This window comes from Salvelinus alpinus, chromosome 13, assembly GCF_045679555.1.
Source record: "Salvelinus alpinus chromosome 13, SLU_Salpinus.1, whole genome shotgun sequence".
In the NCBI taxonomy this organism is placed as follows: domain Eukaryota; kingdom Metazoa; phylum Chordata; class Actinopteri; order Salmoniformes; family Salmonidae; genus Salvelinus; species Salvelinus alpinus.
In genome coordinates this window covers 44,042,777-44,055,900 of record NC_092098.1, presented here as the reverse complement: position 1 = coordinate 44,055,900, position 13,124 = coordinate 44,042,777, and the positions used below count along the sequence as shown (strand labels likewise).

The 13,124-nt window shown below is 39.2% G+C and overlaps 1 protein-coding gene across 1 annotated transcript; it reads left to right on the top strand.

Moving 5' to 3' along the window:
• Positions 1-2,728: 2,728 nt before the first annotated feature.
• Positions 2,729-12,732, top strand: slc22a5 (solute carrier family 22 member 5). The gene is made up of 11 exons (XM_071339487.1): positions 2,729-2,917; positions 4,157-4,816; positions 5,208-5,311; positions 5,600-5,754; positions 6,468-6,639; positions 6,775-6,901; positions 7,524-7,621; positions 7,921-8,135; positions 8,917-9,099; positions 10,867-11,002; positions 11,105-12,732. Exons 2-11 carry the CDS (start codon positions 4,424-4,426, stop codon positions 11,184-11,186), a joined length of 1,665 nt encoding a protein of 554 aa, XP_071195588.1. The 5' UTR covers positions 2,729-2,917; positions 4,157-4,423; the 3' UTR covers positions 11,187-12,732.
• The last annotated feature ends 392 nt before the right edge of the window (positions 12,733-13,124 follow it).

Genomic DNA, 13,124 nt, shown 5'->3' with positions numbered 1-13,124 from the left:
TTGTCCTTTATAGGGGGAGTAATTTGGGGTTGGAGTACCTCGCATGTGAACCTCAACGTCAAAAGAGTGACATATGACCCCGTTATTTCTCAAGGCTCACTTGTTCTCTCACCCTGGTATTTAGCTGTTGGTTTAATTTTGCATCAGCTAAATCCATCATCTTTAAGAGGGTAGGTAAATCTAGAGAACACACACAGTCTAATAATACAGGCAAATGTGTATTTACACAATGCATTTTCAGTTATCATTGCATTCATAACTCTAAATAGTTATGATAAGACCTTCCCAGGTTGTGAAAGTAAATAGCATTCTTTTGGAGACTGTAAGAGTTGTTGTATGGTGTATCTCGAACCTAATCTGAGTACAATGATAGATTAAAGGGAAATGCTCGTTTTATGCTTGGCTAATATATCCAGCATGCTGCTCTAAAGAACTGTTGGTGACTGAAGTGATGCGTTCACCTTTTCCTATGCATTTATTTGAGTGGTATCAAAAACATATTTAGATGTTGAGTTAAATTCAAATGTTCTCCTCTCTCTTTACCAAGCACACTGACAGAAGAACGAGAGATTACACTGAAGTCATTGCTTTCCTGCAGCCTGAATGGACTTCACTTCTGGAGGGTTTTCTTCCTTCTGAACAGTTGAACACTGTCTGTGTTTATGATGACCATGTGGTCAGCATGATATCTGACACGGAATCATTAAAGAGGTGCAGAAAGTTCCTAATGCCTCCTCGACATTGTACTTTGAGTTTCTGGTTGGTTCCCTGGTCTGAGGCCAGCTGTCTGACAGTTATATATACGGCATTATGTCTGTTATGCACAGTCATTTGAGATAAAAATCAGGATTAGATTACGCTGCTCAAGGGTAGATCATATAATATTTAAAATAACCTTAAGTATCTATTGTACTGTATCAGACTGTTGTTTTTTTGTCCACTTTGGAAGTCCTCTTCGCCACTCTTTCTGCTGTGTTTTTCCTCATTCTTATCTAGTCCTTATCTCCCTCGTGGGAGGTCTTCTGTGTTATTTTTTTCTCTGTTGGTGCCTCTGTGATATCCCATAATGCCACTACATGTGTACTGGGTAAGCAAAAGAATGAAGTAGAGAACCTGTACTAAAGATGTTACTGAGGTAACAGCTGGCTTCTTTACTTTGCTTATCAGGAACTCACTCCAACTGCCAATTAGGGGCCATACTGTCAACTAGGGTTTTGTCCTAGCATATCTAGTATCTACATGGCTTTTCATAAGGAGACCCTTCTGTCAACCTTTCGTCTCTTGTGAACCTCTTTTTGCTGGAGATGTTCCGCAAAGAGCTAGCAGAGCAGATGCAGTCAAAAGGGTATGTCCTGACATTCAAGGTCACAACACCTTTATGAGTTCATCCTAATATAACTTGATCGTGTCCCCAGGTTGTGCCAAAGGGAGAACAGTTTAGGACTACATAAGACCTGAACAAACAGGAAAGATAAAACCCTGATTGTATCATTTATTTGTAAGTGAAAATTATAATAAAGGCCCCATAATGACCTAATCCACATATCTGATTAGATATGACAAAGGAAAAACACTTCTTCTATTATGTATAGCGTTATGTAATATTTGTAGTGAGGCAGGTAGCCTAGTGGTTAAGAGCATTGGGCCAGTAACCGTAAGGTTCCTGGTTTGAATCCCTGAGCCGACTAGGTGAAACGTCTGCAGATGTGCCCTTGAGCAAGGCACTTAACCCTAATTGCTCTTGTTAGTCGCTCTGGATAAGAACATCTGCTAAATGACTCAAATGTAATAATGATGTGCAAGATTCTAAGATGTTGGGGAGGGAGGTGCTAAGCTGACATATGGTATTGTTTTAAGATGGTCATACTACATATGGATCATTTAGCTATTTGAGTTAGAATTTTAGGACCCCTTTAGGTATCAAAAAATATATAAATATTGATAAAATGGAGAACACCATCATGTTCGTGAGAATTTTTTGTTACAGCATGTAACTTTGATTACCGGTGCATCAATGGACTCTAGGGGGATAGCTTGAGGGGATCTAACAAACTGAACTGTTAATGTAATATAACATGACTTTATGAAATGTACTATGACAAGTGATATGTTTTTAGATGTCTTTTTGTTTGTATTTTTCAAAATGTCGAAAAGCAAATGACAGGATTCCAATACAAGTAGAATAACTTAAAGGGAAGTACCTCTAAATGACTGCCAAAAAACATTAAATAACTAACATTTGGCATTATATAACGAAACAGTCTCTTTTTGTTTTGAAGACCAATAGATACGGGGGTATGCAAATGCTGATGTGGCACAATACAAAAACAAAGTCCATCAAAATCAATGATCAACCAAGCAGTTAAACTAGTCATATTACCACTCAAGGAAGTCCATTATCTGCCCACTCATTGGTGTTGATTAAACCAGTCAACAGTCAAAAGTATTACTTCCACATGTCAAAGATAGCTACCATGTATCTACTCTATGTTGTGTCTATTGGATATCGAAATAAACATAATTCAAGGAACAATTATATCTGGTGCTAAGAACATGGGTCTTTACATTCCATCAGCAGGAGTCACCTCAATGTAGAGAAACATTTGAGGAGTTGTTTAAACAGATGACAATTAGGCTCCTTCCCAGCACTCTGTCCCCACCCCCGCCCCAACCCGACAAAGGGTTTCCACAATCAACTCAAATCTGTTGAGTCAGGGGACAACTCTAATGATGTTGTTGTACTTCAACAATTGATTACCCAGGAAAATAATATTGTCAGCTATTAATTAATTGAATCACTGGTTGTAAGAGAGAATAAAAATCCCCAAACTCCAGCTAGGGAGGTTAAATCAGGTCTGAAACCCGACTGAGCACATCTGGTTGAGTACGATCTCAAAAAAAGACAAGAAACAAGAATGTAAGTACAGTTGAAATTCCTTGATATCAAAGCTTGGTGCCCTAACCCTAACCCTAACCCTAACTCTAATCCTAACCCTAACCCTAACACTAACTCTAGATGTACCTTTTCCAATGGCAACTTCAAAACCACCTTGTTTTCTGAAAGTATTAGCTATTTGAATAGACAAAAACTTTCAGTATGCTACCAACCATTCATTATGTATGTATTTTACTGAAGTACATGATTGTGCCATGAATTACATATGTTGACATACAGTGAATTACATTTCAACTTGTCATCTTTAGAAAAGTTTGTCCATTTTTAATGCTATCTAAGCCGTTCACAGTATAATCAAATACTCTCAGTATTTGTGAGAGAAAGGAATGATGTTTAGTGAAAATGATACAAGGTATTTAGTACCAGGACTAACTTTATATACATATTAATATGGCAGTTAAAACCCCCTTGCAGTCTTTAACATTTTATTTTGATATCATCACTGTATGTGTAATAAATCACTGTGTTTGTTAATTTAATGAAAATAACTCCAAAGCCTCCTTTGCCATTGAAATGCTTAGTCTGATCATGCAGGCTTTCTGATCATTCTGTTCTACCTGATAATTAATGGCAAATACCTGGTGTCCCAGGTTAAAAAACGCAGTGGCAATGGCTTCGAGGTCCAGAGTTGAGTTTGAGCGGTCTAGACTCTAGAACATGTGTCAAACTCATTCCATGGAGTACCGAGTGTCTGCAGGTTTTCACTCCTCACTTGTACTTGATAGATTAATGAAGGTCACTAATTAGTAAAGACCTCCACTCACCTGGTTGTCTAGGTCTTAATTAAAAGGAAAAAAACAAAAACCTGCAGATTCTAGAGCCTCCATGGAATGAGTTTGACACCCCTGCACTAGGGCCTACCCCACTTACCCCATCAAAGTAGGAGGATACATATGCAAATAAAAGATGAATAATAATCAGAATAATCAGATCAGATTGTCATGATCTGGGCCAAAAACTCTGAAATTCCAGGCATTTTTCCCAAACAGCTCTTACACAAAAAGGGCATTATCATAATTTTCACAATTTCAGACTGTTATTTCGACCTCATCAAAAATCAAATTTTTAACTGAACTGCCACTTTAATATGGTCAGTATGTCTTTGATGATCGACTATATATTTCAGCTCAATCAGAAATATGAGTTAGAAGTCTTTCACTGATGTTTAACAGGTTATGTTCTCTACCATTTTTTGAACAGAGAAAGGTGGATACAACCGTTCCCTGCTGGGGATTAACACTGGGATCAACTCTCTGGGACGGGGGGAATGGAACAGCTGTGCTCTGTGGCTTGTTGTTAAGGGGCCCTGGACTTACCCAGGTCTGTACACTGCAGCTTGGAAGTTGTAATTCTGTCCTGTTGAGCATTTGCTAGAAGAGAACTTAACTCTTCACTACCCTCCACATCTCTGAGACACATGTATCAAACCGTTTCAGGTGCTCCACTTTTCCTCTTACTGCCATAAGAATGGGAGATTATGATGACGTTACTGCCTTCCTGGGTCAGAAAGGACCTTATTTCTATAGGACTTTCTTTCTTCTGAATACAATTTTCATCTCCACTGGATTCTTTGGGCTGTTCATTGTATTTGTTGGAGCAACTCCCCCACACCACTGCTTTATCCCGGACTCGGGCAACCTGAGCGAGGCATGGAGGAAGGCCATCATTCCCATAGAGGTGGTGAACGGACAGGAGGAGGAGAGCAAGTGCAGCAGATACAGGCTGGATGTGGTCAGAAACCTGTCTGCTCTGGGCTACATCCCTGGCCTGGACGTCAACCTCACTGGGGTGGAGCAGGAGGGCTGTGTGGATGGATGGAGCTACAGCAAAGATATATACCAGTCCACCATAGTCACTGAGGTGAGTATATGATTCCCAGGGCAGTCATGTGTCACAAACATTTGGCCATGAAGTAGTGAATTGGTAGTACTACACAGAGTATGTTTCTTGCTTAGATAATTACCAGAAACATGAGTATCTAATCAAACATGCATGCCACTGATATTTGATTTGGAATTACAGTATTGGGAATTGTTGAGTGATCAACATCACTGGGGAGGTGTTAACGGCTTTGGTAATTGCCTGAAACTTCCATTGGCATCAGTGAAAATGTGCAACATCCCCAGCTCCTGTCCTTCTCTTACACTTTTGGGGCAAATCAAATGTTGTTTGTCAGCATGGGTTTGTTACTAGAGCCTTCTGCTGCCACGGGTGCTGTCACTTCAGGAATAATGGGTTTGTTTTCCTGCAGTGGGACCTCGTATGTGACAATGAGTGGAAAACTCCTTTTGCCTCATCGACTCTTTTTGTGGGTTTCCTGATTGGATCCCTGTTGTCTGGACAGTTTTCTGACAGGTACTGTTTCTCCCTGCAATCACTATGTTCCGTCCTCTACCTGTAGATTGCATGTGGAAAGTCATACATTATCTGTTAACTCTGCCGACTAAACTGCTGTCCTATGATTGTAGCGCCCTCTGCTGTCAAATTATAGACTTGTCTAACATCGACAACCCTATTCAATCAAAACTGGTAACCTGATCATTAGTAACTGGTAACAGGATTGATTATGTCTGATACATTTTTAAAATCGTTTTTCTCTATGAAATGTTTGTTTCATTTAACATTATTTTATTTTCCATTTAGGTTTGGGAGGAAGAAAGTTATTTTTGGCTCTCTTGTTGCCCAGTTGGTCTCTGTGCTCATTCAGGCCTTCTCTCCCTCGTGGGAGGTTTTCTGCATTATGTTCACGTTTGTTGGGGCCTCTCAGATATCCCTCTATATCAGTGCATTTGTACTGGGTAAGCATGAACATTAATTAATTTTATACAAACATAAACTGTTATATTCTATGAAATTCATTGAATAACTTGTAGCAATGTAACGATGACCATGATCATAAATACAGACCACAGTCAACTTTAATTAGCTGCCCGTAAAGTAAATGCCATAAAACCCAGGAATCATTTGAAAGTTATGCTAGGCATTGCTTCCGTCACTAAAGGTGTTTCTTTCGAACAGCATGCCTACAGAATGGCTGGTAGTGAATGAATCATTAGAAATTATAAACCTCATTGAAAATAGCTTGATGTTTGATTATTCGTTGGACTTTGTGTCAAGTAATATTCATATAACAAATGACAGCATGTAGAAATCTCAGATTACATATACCGTATTTGGAGTAAAACCATACGTGACTTTAAATGTCCTGTTCATTTGTTTATTAGCCTATTTATTTTTGTGGAATAGCAGGACTACTCTAACAAGGCTAAATATCTGATTAAGGTTTAAAAATTGAACAATAGAAGAGCGAGTGGACGTCCTTGTTGTACCCCTTGACAAATCAAATATTGTTTACACTAGGACCTCATATATGACTATTTACTTTTAAAAGAGGCCAAAGATGGGATCATTTTTGGTTCAATTGTTTTTGCTCAATCATAGACAAAACTTGATCCCAGCAGACATTTAAAAAACATCTAAATAATAATTGAATATAAATTCTCTTCAACAGGAACAGAGGTGTTGAGTAAGTCCATGCGTGAAGTTTTCACTACTCTGGGGGCTTTTCTGCACTACTGTATCGGCTACATGGCACTGCCCTGGATCGCTTACGCAATGAGGGAATGGAGAACACTTCTCATAATCCTGTCCAGTGTGTCCGTAGTGTATATCCCATTGTGGTGGTATGTTCTCAGTAAAAACACATGTTTTAATCTTCTGTATGTCTAAAGAAGTATTTATACAACTTAACCAAAACTATAACGCCATAAAAATACAAGCACTGTTACTCACCTCACTATAAACACTGTCTATGTCAGGTTCATCCCAGAGTCTCCACGATGGCTATACTCTCAGGGAAGAGTAGAGGAGGCTGAGGCCATACTGAGAGATGCTGCCAAGAGAAACAGAGTCACAGCACCAGAGGTCATCTTTAAAGACACTGAGGTCAGTTTTACCATTTGTGTTTGTGAAATAAATATAGTTCAGTAATTCAGCTTATAGGAAAGAAACAACATGGCCTAAAGAGCATCTCTGTAGCCCGTTCATACCTGGTGCTAACATGCATCCTTTGTCCCGATCTGATTGTGTCAACATTTTTAGACAGGTGTAAACAATCAAAGGACATATTGTGATCTGATTGTGATTAGATCTTCCTGACCACCTCCAGAGGTAGAAACATTGTGTCTGAATGTCTTACAAGTGTAGACAGATCTGGACACTGAAACCATTTAAATCATCGATATAGCCGCCCTCTAAAATCATTGACAGGTGGCATCATTGACTTATGGCATCAATGTGTCAAAATAAATGTAATTTATTTTTTATTTTTTATATTTTATTATATTAAGAATACCTGTCAAATAACTTGCATACAGTAAGGGACCAGGAAATCTGGTCACATTGCAGACATAGTGGATGGATAAGAGACACATTTTAATACCATGTGTAGACACATGAAAATATGGGCACAATCAGAATGTGGACAAGATCAAGGCACATATTAGAACCTGGTATAAACAAGGCTCATTACTGTACTTAATAGATGCTTATTTCATCATTTCAACAGTTGGACGTGGAATCGGCACCGAAAAACAAATATAGCATGATTGACGTTCTGAGAACCAGCAACATCAGATGTGTTACATTGATGTGTTTGTTTTTATGGTGAGTGTTATTATCAGAAATAATAATAATAATAATAATAGATTGGATTTATATCATATTAGGTTATAGCATAATGTTTTGGTTTGAAGCACTTTGACACACACACACACACACACACACACACACACACACACACACACACACACACACACACACACACACACACACACACACACACACACACACACACACACACACACACACACACACACACAATAATTTGTAATGAATAAACTGGTGGTGGTGGTAACTTGATCGTTTTGAGTTTCATTCAAGCCATCTGTGTTGTGTCTTTTCAGGATGGCAGTAAACATTGGATATTATGGACTCTCTCTAAACACATCCAATCTGAGTGGAGATCCTTATCTAAATTGTTTCTTATCAGCTCTTACTGAAGTCCCAGCATATGTAGTATCTACAGTGCTCCTCAGGAACTGTCAGAGAAGACCCTTACTGTCCGCTTTCCTCTTAATAGGAGGAGTAATGCTTTTCCTGATCCAACTCATCCCTGAGAGTAAGACTTTGAATTTTGATTGTTTAAAATTGTATAATGTTTTATAAGATCAAATCGCTAGACGATAAGACAATCAAAATAACGTAGTGTCTGATAATCAAGTTAGATATGTTTTTCAACATATATAGTTATTCATTAATTGGAATAATTGTAAATCAACAAACGAACATGTGACCAGTTAAAGTTTTCTAGTAGAACTATACCACCTTTCTTTTATAGAGGTGAGGTCCTGTGATGAAAAACAATATTACTAATAAGCACACAGGTTCAATACATCCGGTGTGAAGCATGGAAATGAGCAAACAGAGATTGCAATGTACAGCTTGTTTTATTGATTTATTTAATAGCTTCACATAGCCTAAATGATTCAATCAATATTCAAGGTTGAAAACGGAGAGCTCCATACACAACAGTTAACATCTTCAGCGTCAGCGCTCCTACAGTCCTGCAGTGATCCCTCACACCAAGTTACAATATTAACAATTCTATCAACAAGTTCACAAACAGAAGCATAAAAGTTAAGAAGGGCATGCCCAGGGAGAAGGAGAGCGGATCTTGGCGAAATGGGCACGCTTGAGCAATTTATAATTCGCTACCAGAACTGCTACTACTGGAATTTGAACTGCGTGCACATTCATCCCTCCCGTCTTCCCAGGGCACGCCAACCTCATACAAAGAATGGGGAAGATCTGCTGAGCACTGGGTGAATACATAGGTCAATCACACTCTGAAAAAAGCTTGTATGCTCACATGTATCTCAATGTCTTTCTCTATCCTGTAGATCTGCAAGGTGTTGCTATAGCTGTGGAGATGGTTGGGAAGTTTGCCTTCACAATGTCGTTCACCGTGGTCTACATCTACACCGCAGAGATCTACCCTACTGTTGTCAGGAGTGCTGGCGTCGGGATCTGTTCTTCAGCTGCTCGGATCGGGACTATTGCAGCCCCATACGTCATCTACCTAGGTACAATCACAGACAAACTATTTAGTGTTTATACAGTGCATTTGGAAAGTTTTCAGACCCCTTGACTTTTTCCACATTTTGTTACGTTACAGCCTTATTATAAAATTGATTAAATTAATGGTTTTCCTCATCAATCTACACACAATAGCCCATAATGACAAAGCAAAAAAAAGATTTTTGCAAATGTATTAAAAGTAAAAAACAGAAATACCTTATTTACATAAGTATTCAGACCCTTTGCTATGAAACTCAAAATTGAGCTCAGGTGCATCCTGTTTCCATTTATTGTCCTTAAGATGTTTCTACAACTTGATTGGAGTCCACCTGTGGTAAATTCAATTGGACATAACTTGGAAAGGCACACACCCGTCTATATAAGGTCCCACGGGTTGGCACTGCATGTCAGAGCAAAAACCAAGCCACGAGGTCGAAGGAATTATCCGTAGAGCTCCGAGACAGGATTGTGTCGGAGCACAGATCTGGGGAAGAGTACCAAAACAATTCTGCAGCACTGAAGTTCCCCAAGAACACTGTGGTCTCCATACTTCTTAAATGGAAGAAGTTTGGAACCACCGAGACTCTTCCTAGAGCTGGCCGCCCGGGCAAACTGAGCAATCGGGTGAGAAGGGCCTTGGTCAGGGAGGTGACCAAGAACACGATGATCACTCTGACAGAGCTCCAGAGTTCCTCTGTGGAGATGGGAAAACTTTCCAGAAGGACAACCATCTCTGCAGCACTCTACCAATCAGGCCTTTATGGTAGAGTGCCCAGATGGAAGCCACTTCTCAGTAAAAGGCACATGACAGCCCACTTGGAGTTTGTCAAAAGGCCCCTAAAGACTCTCAGACCTTGATAAACAAGATTCTCTGGTCTGACGAAACCAAGATTTAACTATTTGGCCTGAATGCCAGTGTCATGTCTGGAGGAAACCTGGCACCATCCGTATGGTGGAGCATGGGAGGCAGCATCATCCTGCGGGGGATGCTTTTCAGCGGCAGAGACTGGGAGACTATTCAAAATCAAGGGAAAGATGAACAGAGCAAAGTACAGAGAGATCCTTGATGAAAACCTGCTCCAGAGCGCTCAGGACCTCAGACTGGGGCCAAAATGTACCTTCCAACAGGACAACAACCCTAAGCGCACAGCCAAGACAATGCAGGAGTGGCTTCGGGACAAGTCTTTTAATGTCCTTGAGTGGCCCAGCCAGAGCCCAGACTTGAACTGGACCGAACATCTCTGGAGACCTGAAAATAGCTGTGCAGCGACGCTCCCCATTCAACCTGACCGAGTTTGAGAGGATCTGCAGAGAAGAATGGGAGAAACTCCCCAAATACAGGTGTGCCAAGCTTGTAGCGTCATACCCAAGAAGACTCGAGGCTGTAATCGCTGCCAAATGTTCTTCAACAAAGTATTGAGTAAAGAGTCTGAATAATATATCTTTTTTTATTAGCTAATATGTCTAAAAAAAACAGTTTTTGCTTTGTCGTTATGGGGTATTGTGTGAAGATTGATGAGGAAAAAACATATTTAATACATTTTAGAATTAGGCTGTAATGTAACAAAATGTGGGAAAAGTCAAAGGGTCTGAATACTCTCCAAATGCACTGTATACATAATTGCATACTTACAGAATACAAACCCCATTACATTTTCATTGCATTCATTGTACCCAAAATCATGTTTTACAATGAATGTTTTTCACAAAAAATATTTTCATCAGTTATGGTCTCTCTGTCTTCATGGACAATGTTCTTTTGGTGTTCACAGGGAGCATTAACAAGTACCTCCCCTACATTATAATGGGAAGTATGACTGTCACCTCGTCCGCTGTGAACCTCTTCCTGCCAGAGACATTCCGCAAAGAGCTACCAGAGACAGTAGAGCATATGCAGCAATGCAAAGGGTATGCCCTACTCTGAAATACAGCATTGGAATGTTCATTTCAATTAAGTGTATGTTATAATAACAAATATGAATTTTAAATCCAACTTTAATATCTTCACAGTTTGTGCAGAAAAGAGCCAAGGAATGCCAATATCCTGAAGAAAGGAGATACCCCAGAAATATTAAATGAGGTCAAATTCTGATAAGAAACCCTGAATTGCCCAATCAACTCTCCTTAATATGACTCAACAAAACTGTGCAAAGCAGGATACGCTCTATGATAATGTAGACGTAATGTGTGGGGCACCAGATGCTGCAATGCAGGACTGTACCACAGAACAAGCTACCTATTCTGAGGTGACATGGTTATGGAAATGCTTGTACTGTGTACGTGTGAGGATTCCTGATGGAACAGGGGTTCCATTTTCTGTCAGCAAATAGCAATGTATAACTGCAAAAATACTGTATTACCCACAATGGTTGCAGGGAGATTTATCTCAACACTTATTTTTTTATGATGCCCTTGGTAAAGCTGAGAATATTGACTTGGATGTAAAGTAAACAATGTAACAATGTGTTGCACATGATGCAAGAGATAGCTGAAGTATTCTAAATTAGTTTTGATCCGGGCCATCCTGCCTATTTATATTCTTACCTATTTATATTCTTATATTCTTACTTTGGGTAACTTTTTGCATTGGAAAAGGCTGTTCAGAAAATAATTGGTTAGACTTGCTTGTTTTGTTGCTCTGAGTTAGACTGCTGTACAGAATATGGTAAAGTGTTTGTAGTGTAGAGGGTTAGGAATTTTTGTTTGAAATAATGTGTTTTTTATGTATTGTTTTCCTGTGGCACATGGCCAATAAGTATTTCTATTAGCATTGCTCGTGAACTAATAATGAGGTATCTTTCTCATTCTAGTGGTGAGTACCGCAAAAAATCCCTGAAAGTGAATATTTTAATAAACGTTTATTATTGTCAGTTATTGTGATGTGAAGTTTATACACCATCAAAATTGTGAACAGACTCATTCATTGAATAAGACTGTAAACTACTACTAGGCAGGGCAAACCCATGTTGGTGATTTCTAATATATCATCAAAATAGATCAATCGCAGCACGCTTATGGACTCATTCAATAAGTTTTTACCTGGTTAAGTACAATACCATTGGAAATGTATGTTTAAAGTTAAATATACAGTACCAGTTAAAATTTTGGACACTTACTCATTCCAGGGTTATTTTTTATTTGTACTATTTTCTACATTATAGAACAATAGTGAAGACATCAAAACTATGAAATAACACATATGGAATCATGTATGTCAGGAATTGGCCAGGATTGTTCAGGTTTTGGTCACTAGATGCCCCCATGGCTCCTTTTTGAACCTATTGTTTTTCCCTTGTTCTAGTTATTATTTGCACCTGTGCCTCATTTCCTTGTAGGTATTTAAACCCTTAGTGTTCCTCAGTTCTTTGCTCTGTGTTTGTATGTTAGCACCCAGCCCCAGCCATGCTGTGAACATTTGTTTCTCTAGTTGGATTTTCCTGAGGTACTCTGGTTTTGTTCTTGTTTATTTTTTATTATTCTTTTGAGGTTTGTTTTTCCCTGCTGTTCTTACCACTTTGTGGATTTTCATTGTATCTTGGAGGATATTCATTTTTTCTCTTGGCATTACTTTTGACGTTGTGGATTTTATATTTTTTGCCTGAAGATCTTTTTCCTTTATTAAACCACTGTCTCTAGTACTGCTGTGTCTGCCTCATCTTCTGGGTTCTGCCGACTATTAGTGACTGTTTCTCACACCGGTTCCTGACAATGTAGTAACCAAAACATTTTTAAACAAATCAAAATATAAAGTAGCCACCCTTTGCCATGATGACAGCTTTGCACACTCTTGTCATTCTCTCAACCAGCTTCATGAGGTAGTCACCTGGAATGAATTTAAATTAACAGGTGTGCCTTGTTGTGTAACCTTTATATAACTAGGCAAGTCAGTTAAGAACAAATTCCTATTTACAATGACGGCCTACCCTGGCCAAAGCTGGGCCAATTGTGCGCTGCTCTATGGGACTCCCGATCACAGCTGGAAGTAATTCAGCCTGGATTTGAACCAGGGACTGTACTGTTGCCTCTTGCA